Genomic DNA, 16,158 nt, shown 5'->3' with positions numbered 1-16,158 from the left:
GTACAGAACCATTTAAATGTGGCTCATTCCAGATATGGATTGCTTAACCACTACAGTATATGATACATTTACAGTACATTGCCATCGACATATGGGTCATTCCATGATGAGTTTGATATGTGTAAAGTACCATCCAAATATGGGTCATTCCAGAAATGGGTTTGATATGTTTGTGTGTATGATACCATCTACATCTGGTCATTGAGCACCATGGGGCGTGGGGTGTTGTGGGGTGGAGGCAGACATTGTCTAAGCTACATGGGGTTGGGATGTGGTCTGGACTAGACCGTTCACACTGCAGCTCTCACCTTCTATGTTCCAGTTGGGACCTCCGGCTGGGGTGTAAAGTTAGATGTTTTAGAAACGGCTACAACACAACGTCAATGAATCTAAGACTTATTCAGTGGGCTATGTCTCCATCCACTTACACTGTATATCACATGCACTGGACTAAATCTAAGTCAGCACATGCTCTGTAAGCAAATAAATACATTTTATAACGTTATAGTCTTTCAGGGAGTTTGCATTTCTGAAGCGAAGTGCATGAAAGATGTATGTCATAATAGAGCAATTGTAGATTAATTGTAAATCTATCTATCACAAATACATGGGTATTTACGAATATATCATCGCGTTAGATACTGTAAAGTCACATGGGGACTAAAGCAGTCTAAATATTAAAGGTAAACTCAGCTATATGACATCACAGTGTGGCGACGTATTTGCTCTTGCCAATTGGCGCCTTTCCTAGACGCATGGCTGGGTATCATATTGCGGAGTGTCCCTTTAACATGGTGCTGCTGTATTAGTGGAGGGCAGGCAGCATTCTAAACTAGAATACTCTACCGTGTCTGATACTCTCATGAAAGATTCTGGGATCATCTCTGTTCAGTGTCAGCATGGAGTCAGTTAGGGCTGGAACCAAGGCAGATAGACACTCTTATTTATGTGGGGTCATATTTATGTCTGCTGCTGATCAACTACTCACCAGTCTGTCATTGGAGTCAGTTTTAAAGTACATTTAAAACGGTACTATATGCATGTCTAAGAAAAATGCTATCTAAAATGAATCCACTTGAATATGAATGTTTATTGGTKKGTGTTTCTGCTTGTTAATGTTTWWTTTTATTTTTATATATGTAAATTAAATGGTGGTCACTCTGAAACTGACTACACTATGCCGGGCCGATAGAAACATAGGAACAGAAGCATAGAGACATATTTAGGAGTGTTGTCCTGGTTAGTAAACACTAAAATGGATACTTCAGGATTTTGGCAATGAGGCCCTTTATCTACTACCTCAGAGTCATATGAACTCGTGGATACCATTTTTATGTATTTTCATGCAGATTTAAGGAAGTTGCTAACTAGCGTTAGCGCAATGACTGGAAGTCTATGGTAACTGCTAGCATGTTTCCAGTCATTGTGCTAACGCTAGCTAGCATTGGCTTGCGAAACAACATCTAATTTCATACTGGATGCTGAGACTCTAGGGAAGTTGTTAAAGGGCTTCATTGTCAAAATCCCAAAGTATCCCTTTAAAATAGAAGCAAGGACAGCTGTAATTTCACACTTACTCCCCAGGAGGAGATGGGGAGAGAACACATTCATATGCTGCCAATCAGAAGAGAGCATGCACATTTACAGTCCCTTAGAAACATTCACAGCAACCAACATTCACAGCAACCATCGTCATGCAAAAGATGCTTTAAAGCTTTATTGAAATGGAAACTCAAACACTTTTAATCTCAGAGCAACATGCATGAATACAAAATGGAAAATACCCAAGATGGACAGGGATGAATATGCTATAAATAACTATGTATGGTGTGAGTATCATAAAATATACTGTATGTCTACTATCAACATGGGTTCAAATCTAAAACTCAAATACACAAACAAATGATCTATAACTCCATAATCCTTAGGGAAAAAATGTCATTGCATTGCAATATGAATGTGAGTATAATGCTCTCTATTATTACTGCTGTAATAGTAAATGTGTGTATTGCTGGCCAGGAGACAAAGTGAGGGAGGCAGGTGCTCTATATAAATGGCTGTCTGCATCGTCTGAACAATTACAGTAAGTAGACCCAGACCCACACATAGTGATTCAGCATTAGGCCTTTAAAATGGCTGCTGCCAGGGGGCCAAGCTCCACAATAGCTCCAAGGGTGCTTGGAAAAGTAAATATACTGTATGTCTATCTAAAGGCCTGATATACTTCCTGCAAGAGCCAGATAACATGTTATGTATGGAGAAGAAGAGGGGAAAGGAGAAGAAAAAGGAGGGAAAGAGTGGTGTAGACGAAGGTGCCTATAGGTTATAGACAGCACCCAGATGGCAGTGACATACTGTTAGATATTCATTAGTCTCCCACTCATTCAAATATATTATCACTCTCTTTTCTTTCTCTTCAAAAGCAGTACTCAGAGGCACTTAAAGTGTGTGTTATTTATGATCACCTATTATCCACTATTGATATTTCACTGTTCTGTATGGTTTAAAGAAGCCCTGTGTCCCATAATACACATTTGGTCAGTGATGAAAGCAGAAAAGCAACATGTAAAAGAAGAGAACTGGAGCATGCTAATAACATCACAGATAGAGTTAACAACACCGACATGCTGTCTCCTACATAACATCAACAGTATTATGTATCAGTGAAGAAAAKAAATAGTGTTGCATGCAGACATCAAACAAAACAGAAACAGCAACCAGAACAAAACACAAACACAGTTACGTGACAAAAGCCACAAAATATGAGAAATAATAGGTGATCAGGAGCCTTCTCAGGCAGACATAAACACAGTCAGGAGCATGCGGTAGCTGCATGTCCAGAGAGTCAGGGTGCTGTGACAGCCTCAGGAGCCATTTACCTTCGCTGTCAGACATGGCTCCCCCCAGGTCGTCCATGATGAAGGCTATGTCTTTGCCGTAGACCCCACTATGTCCCAGTGTAGCCCTGGACTCCTCCCTCATGTGCTGCTGGACCTCCGGCAGGGAGTGGCTAGAGCCAAACTGGTCTCTGGAGTCAGCTGAGATGGGTGGTAGAGGGCCGGCTGAGGCTCTGGCCATGCCCATGGGCTCTCCCACAGGACTCAGAGGGCTCTCCTCCTCTGAGTTCTGAGCCACGATGGGGATGCGCCCGCGGCTCTGGCTTATAGGCAGGCTGGTGGGCTTGGTCCTGGCCACCCCCGTGCCGAACGCTGCGTCCAATGCTTCTCCCTCAATCTTCAGCCTGAGAGAGGGGCTGGAAAGGTCCCGTTTGATGGACAGATCCAGGCCATAGACGGAAGTGGGACGGGAGTTGGGGCGGGAGGAGGGGCGAGAGCGCGTGCCGCTGGGGTAGATGGTGTCGTCCTGTAGGGTAGTCCTCATGGTGGGTCCCCCCAGGCCAAGGGACTGGCCCAGGTTCTGGCCCAGAGAGCCAGCCAGGTTAGATCCCAGGGAGGAGTCCAGGTACTTCTGCTGCTCAGACAGGTTCTTCCTCAGGCCAAAGGTGATCTCATCCTGGAGCAGTCTGGCTCGCGTGGACAGGTTGGTGACAGACGAGGCTCCAGAACCCACGAAGCTGCTGTAGTCTGGCTCCAGGTCTCTGCTCTCCTGGATGGAGGAGAACTTGGTTATCTTGGGGTCCAACAGGGCTGCCTTCTTTTGGTTCTTGATCTGTTTCTGGTAGAGCACGGCGGCAGGGAGCTGCTTGGCAGCCTGTTTCTCCAGAGTCAGCCGGCTGATGCTGTACTTGTCAGCCTTAGGGAAGTGTCTGTAGCTGGGGTCAGTGGGGAGGTACTGAGGCATGCCCAGGCCTGAGAGGTGCTCCAGACCCTCCGTCCCTCGTCTAAACTCCTGCTTTATCTGTTGCTTCAGGAGCTTCAGCTCATAAGGCTCCTCCATAGAGTCCTCCTCTCCTTTACCGTAGCTGTGCAAACGCGAGTTACCAAGGAACTCTGCAACCTAAACAAACACAATACAATAATTTATCATCATCATCATCCCAACACCCAAGTGAACAGGCAAATGTGGTATAGCAAAATACCAACCCAAAAAACGGAGCAAAACACACTGACATACAATTTGTAACAACATCCCCATTCCACAGAAGAACATCTACTGTTTACATATCAGTTACCTCTGCAGTGCGCCTGGCCTCAGCGGCCCGGAGCAGCCTGTCAGCCTTAGACAGGTCCTTATCAGGCAGACTGAACCCTGACCCCAGCCCTGCAGAGCCCAGCACTGTAGAGCTTTTAGTCAGCTGCTCTATGTCCTCTATCAGAACATAGTTCCTGGCATTGTGGTGGTCGATGTCAGCGTAGAAAGACTCAGCAGATATACTAGACATGGGGCTGGAGGCCATGCTCCTCTCCTCCAGGCCCATCCTCAGTTCCAGGCTACCGTACTTCCCCACCCCATACCCCCCCTCGCTGGAGGAGGGTACGATGATCATGGGCTGGTTCCGGATCACCTCGTAGTTGGTGTTGTTCTTGGACTGGTAGCCTGAGGACTGGGCCTGCTGGTGGGAGTGGGAGGCCTGGGGGTAGGACAGGCTGGGCACAGAGGAGTAGACTGACTGACTCTGATAGGGGTGCTGCTGGTAGAGGGCCTGCTGCTGGTACAGGGTCTGCTGGGGGTAGTTGCTGATGGCCTGGGTCTGGGGGACATACTGGGTGTAGTGGGAGTAGGGACTGGTAAGAGTGGAGTACTGGGAGTCAGCCTCAGTTTCAGGGGGAATGAACTGGTCGAACTCTGACTGGGGAGCTGTCCTGGGTCTCTCCAGGCCGTGGCTGTTCCCTCTGGTCTCCCTGATGTTGCTGACCTCACTGTCTGACATGTAGTCTCTTTCCTCAGCCACACCCTGCAGGTAGGCCCTCTCCCTCTTCTCCCTCTCCTTGAGGAGGGCGTCTTTCCTGCGGTTGATGCCCATCTCCAGGTACCTGTTAGAAAGAGAAGATGGGACTGGATTTATACAGTGCTTTCCAAGTGCTAAAAATGTGGAATCACTGCATACACACCAATGTATTCTACTCATCTAAAGCATGGTATTGTATTGTAAATCAGAACTGGTTCTATATTGACTTGCCTGGTTCACAAATTGTTAAATTAATAAATTACCTCAGCTTGGCATCAATCTCTTTCTCCTCCTCGTCTAGCTCGGCCTGTTTTCTGCGGAGCTTGGATGACTCTCTCTCCACCAGGTCCAGCTCCTTGTCGATGTCCTGCAAGATCTTGGCCCGGGCCATGGTGGTGTGACGGCCGAGCCGTCGGCGCGCTGAGTTGGTGCTGTAGCCTGACGGGCCAGTCAGAGGGTCATCCTCCGGGGGAGGGTTGGGTAGGGTCCTCTTCACCTTCTTTCCAGTGCCTGACGGAGAGCCCTGGCCCTAGGACAGAGGGAAAAGCAATAAGATACGAGATAAGATAGAGTACTTAATACTATTGCCAGGTTTATTTTCAACAAAAATGTCAACAATGTGCGAAGAAAGTGCTTAACTATGCAAACTTGAACGTGGTCATGTTTAACACTATCTTATGTTACCAGTATTCTTACTACAGTGACTTACAGAGTAGGTTTCTGTGTAGTGGTAGCCTATCCTGTCCTCAATGGTGGGGCTGAGAGACTTGGGGTCAGGCAGAGACTTCGGTCCAGGCTTCAGCATCCTAGGGCCGGAGGAAAACCTGGACGGGTCAGTGGTCAGCCTCTTCTGCCCTTCCTCCATGGCCTTACTCGGGGAGAGGGGAGACACGGGAGAGTAAAGCACTTTGGGGGACTTGGGGGCGAGGTCTGCCTTCAGGTGGGCGCTGTAGCCCACCTCTACGGGCAAGTGGCGCCTGCGGTCTGTGTCTGTCTGGCAGCTGAGGCTGCCTCCTCTCTGAGAGTTCTCTGGGGCTGAGATGTGTTTGATGATCTCCACCTTAGTGTCCATCTGGATGCTGGGGCATTTGATGCTGCCATAGTGGTCGGTCTGGACAGAGATCTCTGCCACAGTCTGGATGGCGATGCTGGAGACCTTAGAGCCACCGTGTTTTCCCTCGCCGCTGTGCTTGCTGGAGCGGGAGCGCCGCCGCGACCTGGTTGGCATGTCCCACTCATCCTCTTGGTCCTCCTCATCATCAGTCTGAACACTGCTGTCTACACCCCTCCTGTTGTTCCTCTTCCTCCTCCCCACATATGTTCTGTCTACCGAGTCCTCATCGTCTGTCTGGACCCCACTGTCCACTATCCTCTTCCCTACCACCCCTGTACCATACCCTTGATCACCAGGCTGCTTAGACCCTGCCGACTGTTTCCTACTGAATTGCAGCTGGTCCTGACCTCCAACCTCTCTCTGACCCTCACCGGTCACATACTGCACCCCACCCTCTAGCTGGATGACAGTGGATGAGGTGGTGGACTCATCCCTAACAGGCCAGTACTGACCGTTATCCCCCACCCCTGCATACTGTGCCTCTAGCAGGTTATCTGAGGTTCCTGTGGTACCGTAGTGCTCCTCTAGCTGGTGCTGTAGCTGCACCTGGAGCTGTTGGATCTGCTCTAGCTGTTCCCTCTGCTGGTTGTAGGTCTCCTGCTGTGCTACAAGGTGTGCCTGGTGCTCCTCTTCCTGTTGCACTAACAACTTCTGTTTCAGAGCCTGTAGAATAGAATAGACTAGAATAGATAAGAATAACATTGTTGTCCAGCCAATTGTCCATCTGCTTACAGTAACAGATACATTAGCACAAGAGACATATACACACACATTCATACCTGCAGCTCCTCCAGCTCCCTCTGCACCATGATCTGCTCCTGCTCGCGGTAGCGCTGGATCTCCTGCCTCTCCCACTCCAGCTCCTCTGCCAGACACAACTGCTTCAGCTTCTCCAGCTGCAGGAACTCCCTCTCCATCTGATACTGGGTGATCTTGCTGTCATCCAGGCCGGGGAACATGGGCAACGAGGCTAGGGCCTCCAGAGAGGCTGCAATGGCCTCCAGGGTTTGGTCAGAGTACAGGGCAGGGAAGCCAGTCATGATGTCAGCCAGAGCGCTGGGCAGCAGGTCCTTGGGCAGGCYAGTGCCCAGGCTGATGATCTGGTGGCCAGGGTCGGTGGTGGGGATGAAGCCATAGGGGTATGGGGCTTGGGTTGGCTGCTCCTGGAGGGTGGTGGTAGGGGGTAGGGTGGTGCTAAAGATGGACCCTGGCTGGGTGGTAATGGCATATGTAGAAGGAACAGGGGCTGCTATGGAGGAGTATACCATTCCGTCTGAGGATCTAAGGACACTATAAGCAGGGACCTGGGAATATGGAGCAGTGGATATCCCAGTATAGGACCCAGCAGCTTTACTAGTGTAGTCTAGAGCTTCACCTGTCATGACGGGTCCAGAAATGTAGGTTTAAGTCAATGAGTAAAACATCATACTGTATATACATGTTCTGTACAAAATAAAGGCCATGCAGATTTGATTTGGGGAGATCATAGCACTAAGCATGCAAGCATCTCCAGTCTGTCCAGCTAGCACGATGCAAAGCCAAAATATTGTGGGAGAACACGCAGGCATACGCATGCATCTGTGTAAAAAGAAAGAAAAGACAAAAGGAACAGAACATTGATGGAAATCTAGATCATTTCATAAATCATGCAAAAGTACAGTAAATGCTCATTAAAATCATAATGGAAAACAATGATAACTGAAATAATTTTCCATTCAGAAATCAAATTCAAGCAGGTCAAAAAAGAACACACCAACCTGCGGATATATTACCAGCTGTCAGGTCTACTGCACTGTCCAAGACTCTGTTATAGTCATATCCGGTCTTTCCATTATAGAGGACGAGTCCTGCATCAGCCAGATTGGTCTCAGACATGGCCTTGCCGTTCAAGACCTTGAATCCATAGACCCCAGCATGATCATACTGGTAGTGGTCGTCTCTGTAGCTGAAGTGGTTGTCAGGCTGGGTAATAACTGGTGGCTGGGTCCCACAGCTCCCTGTGAAGGGTAGCTTGTAGATGACGTCACAGCACACATTTTTCCCAGCTGTCAGATCTATGGGCGTCCCATCATCCTTTACAACCGTGGTCACCACACCTGGGCTGGTGCCGGACAGAGCCACCATGGCCCTAAGGGGTCTGGAGGTGGACAGGTCCACGGCCCCAGCCAGCTCAGAGAGCATGGTCCCCCCATTGCTGATAGCTGGGGCCATGGTCACTGGAAGCCTGCTATCTACTGTGGAAGCTCCATAGGACAGGTTAATTGGTGTCTCTGTGTCTCTGACTGTCACCGTGCTGACGATAGGTGGAGAGTCTACCCGCCTATACACTATCTGTGCCAGAGGCTCGAATGGTTTGTATATGGTAAGAGGGAGAGGCATGGAGGCAACATAACCCTGCAGATCTAAAGGCTTTTCTGCTGGCTCGCTGGTGTAGGAGGCAATGGTGGCTGAACAGGTGACAATAGTGATGCTATCAGTTACAACAGCCAACGTGGTGGAAGGGGTGATCTCAGCACTCAGGTTCACTATCTCTGGCTGCACTGCCGTATGTCGGCCACTAGAGTTGCTACAGACGGACTGGCGACTCGATTCCTGAGGCGTCAAGTCCATCCCTGAATCAGTCATCTTTACACCGACCTTAATGGTGCGGAGGTCAATGGCATCACCGGAGTAGATCTTCCCGTTCTGTTTGGGAGAGGGCTGGACTTTAGCCAGGTCTGGCTGGATAGGGATGGCCAATGCGTCTGACGCAGGAGCTTGGGGCAGCCTCTCATGAACCACAGATACAGTGGTTCTCTGAACCTCGGTGGTGACCACCTGAGTGACCAGGCTGGGCAGACTCTCCGGGGGCTGGGCTGAGGTGGAGATAGAGGAGGAGTACACGTGGCTCAGGCTGGACACCACCTTCTCAGGCCCACGGATTTCCTGGCTCTCTATCGACTCCTGGTGGAACTTCCTGGTGATGGTGACTGGAGCCACGGGGACAGTCTGGGGAACCTCCTGGCCAGAGGGAACTGACATGCTTCTGGTGTAGGCTTCAGTTGTAATGACCTCCAGGGGGCTCTCATACTCTGATGAGTAACTCAGGACCTCTGATACTGCCTGTGGCGGTTGCACTGCTGAGGGGATGGATTCTCTCCTGTATTGAACTTGGGCAGCATATGCCTCTAGAGGTACCTCTGCCTCTGCAGGCATTGTGATAACCTGGGCCATAGTTAGAAGCTGCTGCATGGTTATAGACGCTCTTTTTGTAGTGGAAGTAGCCTCAGTTGTAACCACCTGGGTGGGTGTTTCATATTCTGATGGGTAAGTCATCACTTCAGCCAATGTGTATGGTTGTTGTGCTACAGAGGATATGGATGTCCTTCTAGTGGTAGTGGCCTCAGTTGTTATAACCTCCGTAGGCATTTCATACTCTGAAGGAAAAGTCATTACTTCAGATGCAGATGATCGAATTGATGGTGTGTACTGTAATGGCATTACCTCTGCCATGGTTTGTGGTTGCTGCATTTCCAATGGTATTGATGCTCTTCTAATGATAGCCTCAGTTGAAACCACCTCTATCAGAGATGGTGACTGATGCATGGTTGAGGGTGTAGCTTCAATATGGATTTGGGTGGCCATAGCTCCCGTTGGTATTTCCTGCAGTAATGGCATTGCCTCTGCCATGGTTTGTGGTTGCTGCATTTCTGATGGTATTGTTGCTCTTCCAGACATGGCCTCAATTGAAACAACCTCTGTAGGTATGTCCAGCTCTGCTGGTAAAGGCATTACTTCAGCCACATATTGTGGCTGCTGAGGTACAGCATGTATTGATGCCCTTCTACCAGAGGCTTGAGTTGCAGACACTTCTACAGGAACCTGTGGCTCTGATGGCATCGTCATAACCACAGACACTGTCTGCGGTGGCTTGGCTGTTGGAGGTTTATACGGTTTCTTGATTGGAGCTGGGACATTGTGTACCTGAATAGGCATCTCAGACCCAGCTGAAACTGTCACCACCTCAGCCATACCGTATGGAAGCTGCATAGCTGATGGTTTGGAAGGCCGCCTTGCTGTTGCTAGAACAGTGACTACCTCTAGGGGTGCTGCTACTTCGACTGGTCCTATTGCTGCTGGTGGTGGTGGCGGCTGCCTCAATGAGGAAACTGATGCTCTCCTGACATTGTCCTGGGCTGAGAAGGCCTCAATGGGTGACTGCTGTTCTGACGGTGTGGTCCACACCCCTGGGCCTGTCTGCTTAGAGGGGATGATGGACCCTCTTCTGATGGGGGCTTGGACAGTGATACCCTCTGTGGGTGTGCCAGGCTCTGAGGGCAGAGTTATCACAACATACGTCTCCAGACACTTGGCGTTCCTTGGAGAAAGTGGGGACCTGGGTGAGGTAGCACTCATCTTGGATTCCACTGGGGTGGTCAGACTCAGAGACAGGGCATTGGGAGGTTCTCTGGTCCTGGGCAGTGTTGTGGCTGTGAATGGCTCTGCTGAGCTGGCTTTCGGGACCACTTCTCTGGTCGTGGGAAGTGTGTGGCTGGCAGTGGGATACACTGGAGGTTTGACACTTTCCCCTGGTCGGTGGCTGAACACCAGCCCTGCAGGGATGGACACAGGCTTGGGGGGGACTGGAGGGGGTGCAGGGGCCTTGTGTACTGGAGTGGGGCCTGGGGTTGTTACAGTTGCCTGTGCCATTGTCAAAGCAGCTGAGACCGGCACTGATGTTGGGACTGAAGGTGGGATGGAAATGGAAGGCTTTTTGGGATAAACAGCTGGCTTTAGTAAGGTGGCAGGGGGTGGTGGAGGAGGCAAAGGAGGTGTTGGGGTATCTGCCAAAGGTATATATGTGTCTGAGCTGTGTACAGCAGGAACAGAGGGAGCAGTATAGAAAGGAGCAACACTGACAACCACAGGCCTTGCTGCTATCTGACTACTGCCTTCAACCACAGCAGAGGTGGTAGTTATTGCCACTGAGTTTGCCACAAGGTCTTGGGTTATCTGGCTGAGCACCGACATGTTCTCCACATTGGGAACTATGATGACCACATGCCCCTGTCTGGTCGGTGTCATCATAACCTGAGAGCCAGCAACACCTTCTGGCCGGACATCCTCCACTAGCGACTGTACATTCACCACCACAGGCAGAGCTGCTCCCATGGCTATAGTGGTAGTCACGGTCGGGGAGACATTATGGATGGCCCTGATAGAGGTAGGCTCTGCTGAGSTTTGGGGCAGGGAGACTGATGTAGACCTAGGTGGAGGGGGAGGTGGGGCTTTTTTGGTGGAGGCTTGTCTCTGAATTCGGCGTGTCCCTATGGCTGGGACTACTACTGGGGTTGGAGGTGGGGCAGCAGTCTGGTCAGGGACTGAATGCACCACTGTAGCCTGGGTAGGAGCCGAGGATGTCACAGGTAGTGGGGCTTGGGGTGAAACTGAAGAGGTGATGGTAACCAGGTCTGGCATTTGGACTACAACTGGAGCTGGGGCTGGAGTTGGAGCAGAGACTGGAGCCGAAGTTGACATTGCACTGGGAGCAGCTGGGACTGGAGATGTGGCTTCAGAAGGTACTGGGCTTGGTACTGGAGTTGGTGCTGTGACCTGCACAGAAGGTGGACCCTGAACAGACATCTGGGATGGAGATGTAACCAGGTCTGGCATTTGGATTACAACCGGATCAGGTATGTGCACCACCACTGAGGCAGGGACTGAGGCTTGGGGTTGGGCTAGTGGAGCAGAAGCATGGACTGTAGTTGTAGCTGGTGTTGGTGCTTGGGTTGGATCTGTCACCACATCTGGAATTGTGACCAAAACTGTGGTTGGAGAAACAGCCATAATGGGAGCAATAGAAGGAGGGGAGATATCTGCAGGCAGCTGAGCTGCGAAGGGAGCTGCAGCTTTGGCCAGGTCTGGTGTTGGAGTGGACACTGGAGTAGAGTCAGAGGAGAGAGGACTTGGAGCTTGGAAAGAGGAGGAGGAAGTAGCATTGGAGGCTAGACTTGAGTCTGGAGTTGCTGGTGAGGTGGGCGGTGATACTGGAGAAATTGGTGATGTTGTGGTGGTTGTACTGGTGGCTAGAATTGTCTCAGGGGCAGGAGCTGGTGTAGCTTTCGTCTGGGGAACATCACACACTACAGTGATGGGTTCAATCTCAGCTGCCTCTGTTATTGGTGTATGTTCTGAAACTGGAGAGGACTCTACCTGTTCTTTAGTCTCAGACTCATCGCTAGGGGTAATATCAGAGGACACTCCCACTCCATACTCCTCTATTATACTATCATCTGTCTCATCCTCTCCAGAGGAACACTGGGTGATCTTCAAATCCGGTATGGGGAAAAGAGCCCTCCTCATAGTCATATCCTGAGGAACTGTTGGCTTGGCAACGTTGACCTCAGGCCGTTTAGGAGGTTCAGAGGGTCGTGGTGGAGCAGGACGTTTCTTCCTCTTAACGTAGGTAGAATCAGCATCTAACATAGGCTTTTCTCCCTCTGCCTCACCAACTTTGCAGCTCTCAGCTGCAGCACTGGATGGTGCAGTCACATGTATTTCTGGATTTGGAGTGTCCATCGCTGACTGAGCCCTCTGAAACTCCTGCTCTATCAACATCAGTTCCTTCTTTTTCTGCATCATCTCCTCATACACCTCTTCAGGAGACCTTAAACTTTTCTTCCCCGGCTCTTTAGCATGGTCTTTACTGGGCTGCTCCGGTCGGGCTGAACTAGGTTTAGCTTCAGGCTCCTCCACTAGGGACTCATAGAGGTAGTCCTCTATGGCCATGCCTCCGTAGAGTGGCTCTATCTCAGGGACTGGCTCTGTCTCTCCTTTAGGAGATCTAGCTTTCTGAAGCATCTCCTCATATACCTCCTCTGCACTCTTTAGTGGCTCTGCAGTACTGAACTTCAGTCCTTTTGGGACAGCTATCTTGGCCTCCGTGTGAAACGCCTCTGAATCAGACTCCATGCTAGGAGAATAGTCAGAGCCTGAGGACTTGTGAAACACTTCCATCTCTCTAGCCTGCCTGACCTCCACAGTGGGCGAGGCGTTTTCAATAGGAGACGGGTTACTGGGCGAGGTTACAGGCTTATCCCATTTCCTCTGAGTCTGTAGTTCGTCTTTATCTCTCTTGGACTTCTTGGAGCTCCTYTTCCCCTGCTGATGGTCTGACTCTTTCTGTTTCTCCTGCTCCCTGAGGTGATCTTCTTCCTCCCTGAGTTCCTCCTCTTCTGACGAGTCCTCGATGGTGGGAAGGAACTGGCCAGCCTGTCTGTGCTTGGCCTTGCGGTGCTGTTTCCCCTCCCCGCTCCTCTTGTGGCTGGGGCTGCTGTCGCTGTCCTCCTCCAGAGAAGAGGCTGAGGTGGGAGAGGTTCCAGGGGTGAAGCTGGACACCTGGACACTGGATGACCCCTCACCTTTGGACTTGTCCTCCAGAGACCCCGTGATGCTCTCCCCCTCAGCATCTCCATCACCCGTGCTCTTTGTTCGCTGTAACGTCATGTCTTTCTTAAACACAGTGGTGGTGAGCTCAGACCTATCTGCAGTGGTTTTAGYCTCAAATCCTGGAAGAGATGGTCTCCTGGCTGGGCTGTCTTCATTATCCATAATGCCTTTCTTTAGCAGAAGTTTGGATTTGCCTGATTCGTTATCCACCTCGGCCTCCTTGGTCTCCTCCTCTCTGCTCTCTTTCTCATCTTTTTCCTCCTCTGAGAGAAACATCTCCTCCTCTCCTGTCATCCCCATGATCTGCCTGCGGATGAACTCCTCCTCATCCACAGATGAGTCTGGGCTGACTGCTGGGCTGTCTGCTTTGTAGTCCTCACTGCTGGATGAGGCTGCCGTGCTGACTGTTATCGCACTTAACCTCTGTCTCTGGACCTGGGGCGAGGGTTCGCTCCCACTGCTCTCCTCCATCTGCACGTAATTCAGACGCCTCCTTTCCACATTCACCTCATCCTTGGAAGGCATGGCTGTGTCAGCGGTCTTGTCAATCATAGGGACATTTCTGTCTGTCTGCAACTCCTTCAGCTCTTCCTCTGAGCTGTAGGAGCCCTGTGAGATAGGAAGTATATCTGGTTCATCCTGGGACTTGATACTATGGTCCTCAGTCTTGGTATCAGCCTCAAATGGACTGGCTGGGCTGGACGGTACCTCAACTACTACCTGGTCTGCTAGGAGGGAGTCTGCAGTTGGCTCTTTCTCCTCCTGAAAATGAAAAAAAGCATCACATTAAAATGTGCTTGTCCTATGCATGGACAAATAAAAACATATGTCTCACACACTTTGCTATCTGTTTTAGTTTATGGCTCCTGGAGCAAATTCTATTTGTGTGAACAGTTAAGAACTATGGCAGCAATCTATATTTGTATGGAATCACAATCTTGACTAAAGATTATAGGAATTATGTTACCAACAATACATTGATTCAAACTGTTGAACAAATACTTGCCTCCACAGTCTCCTTCTCAGTAAGAATCTGCTGAGGTTCAGGAAGGACATCATCCACCTTTTCAACCAATGGAGCGGCCACTTTCTTGATAGTATCAGCTGTTGGGACTGGTTGTGGAGTTACCCTCTCAGCCACTGTGACAGGTACTGGTTTCTGTTGCTTCAGTTGCTTCTCAACCTTCTCCTCTGCTGGCTTCTCAACCTTCTCCTCTGCTGGCTTCTCAACCTTCTCCTCTGCTGGCTTCTCAACCTTCTCCTCTGCTGGTTTAGGTAGCTCTGCTGGTTGAGCCTTAGCCTCCACAGTGGCTGGAGTGACAGCAATGGCAGTAGCGACTGTGGTGGGTAGAGGAGCAGGAGCAGTCATGGCCTCAGTCATTGGGACAGAGACAACAGGAGCAGCTACCACTGGAGTCTTGGGTGGTTCAGATTTAGGTGGTACAGGTTTGGGCAGCTCATTTGTAGGAACTTCTACCACAGAAGACTCCATTTTTGGTGCCTCTGTCTGGGCGATCTTCACCTTGAGAACTTCTGTCTTTGGAGCCTCAGCCTTTGTGACCGCATTGGGAGCTTCAGCCTCAGGGACTTTCACCTTTGGCTCCAGCTCCTTTTGTGCAAGAGCAGGTGTTAGTGTAGGTGGAATGGGCTCTGATGTGAGAGGAACAGCCTGGGCCTTGGTTGTGGTTGCTGCTGGAAACTGGGGCTCTGTCTTGGTGGATGTGGCTACAGGCTGTGGTGTGGGCTGGGCACCAGTCTTAGTGAGTTGTGCCTCGGCCATCATCCCCATGTCTCCCAGCTGACCAGACAGAGCTCTCTGTGTCTGGCAGTTCAGACACAGCCATTCCTTTTATCAACACAGAAAACAACACACAGTGGTTAGTAGTCAGATCATCTATTACTTCTGTCAATAGAGGGGACAACACACAGTGGTTAGTAGTCAGATCATCTATTACTTCTGTCAATAGAGGGGACAACACACAGTGGTTAGTAGTCAGGATCATCGTTTACTTCTGTCAATAGAGGGGACAACACACAGTGGTTAGTAGTCAGATCATCTATTACTTCTGTCAATAGAGGGGACAACACACAGTGGTTAGTAGTGGAATGGAGAAACAGAGGAAACAGCATTCACCCTTCATAACAGTGATTTTTGAACAGCATTCATCAGCGATACAAAAGCAGCAAACTGTCTTGATGTCACTACATACAAATTTCTTACCTTGTCAGAAAACAAATCATATCTTACAGGGAATCTTATTGATATTTACATGAAATCACTCAACACATCAGCATTGACCTTTTGCTCCATTTATTTTGGGCCAGTTGAGAAAAAAAGCATGATCAGTAAACTCTGCCTAGAGCAGAGCGCCAGTGGTGCACGATCACACAGAATCACACAATTCTATCACCATGTGTGTGTGAGATATTAGGATATACCATACGCTTGCACAGATAAACCCACATGCACACACAACACTTAAATGATACTTATAAACACATGTTCTACTGTAAACATTAGTGTACGTATTCAAAGATGTATATATTTGCAGAAATAAAGACAGCTAACTGCATGAACCCAAATGCATGCATGCAACATTTGTTTAGCTACATAAGCCTGTAGTTGGATCCAACTTTGATTGTGTGTTTTTCTCCATTGCCTTTTGATGAGGATGACAAAGATGATTCAGTGTGCTTCCTAGATCATGACTAGTTGAAGAATATGTACGGCTTATTCAAGAAAGTCAATGGTGACACACACACACTT

General features: G+C 49.6%; 1 protein-coding gene across 1 annotated transcript in view; it reads right to left on the bottom strand.

Annotated features, from left to right (window-relative positions):
* LOC111952764 (protein piccolo-like) overlaps positions 1 to 15,180 on the bottom strand; it is a 54,856-nt gene extending 39,676 nt beyond the window's left edge. Inside the window, exons 1-8 of the mRNA XM_070435023.1 lie at positions 14,398 to 15,180; positions 7,721 to 14,153; positions 6,743 to 7,338; positions 5,559 to 6,626; positions 5,113 to 5,378; positions 4,133 to 4,934; positions 2,880 to 3,957; positions 847 to 915 (exon numbers count right to left, since the gene is read on the bottom strand). Of these exons, the coding sequence (XP_070291124.1) occupies positions 847 to 915; positions 2,880 to 3,957; positions 4,133 to 4,934; positions 5,113 to 5,378; positions 5,559 to 6,626; positions 6,743 to 7,338; positions 7,721 to 14,153; positions 14,398 to 15,180 (11,095 nt within the window). The remainder of the gene's footprint in view (positions 1 to 846; positions 916 to 2,879; positions 3,958 to 4,132; positions 4,935 to 5,112; positions 5,379 to 5,558; positions 6,627 to 6,742; positions 7,339 to 7,720; positions 14,154 to 14,397) is intronic.
* Between the last annotated feature and the right edge of the window lie 978 nt (positions 15,181 to 16,158).

This window comes from Salvelinus sp. IW2-2015, linkage group LG26, assembly GCF_002910315.2.
Source record: "Salvelinus sp. IW2-2015 linkage group LG26, ASM291031v2, whole genome shotgun sequence".
Lineage (NCBI taxonomy): Eukaryota > Metazoa > Chordata > Actinopteri > Salmoniformes > Salmonidae > Salvelinus > Salvelinus sp. IW2-2015.
The sequence above is the reverse complement of the archived record's forward strand: the minus strand, read 5'-3'. Positions and strand labels throughout refer to the sequence as shown.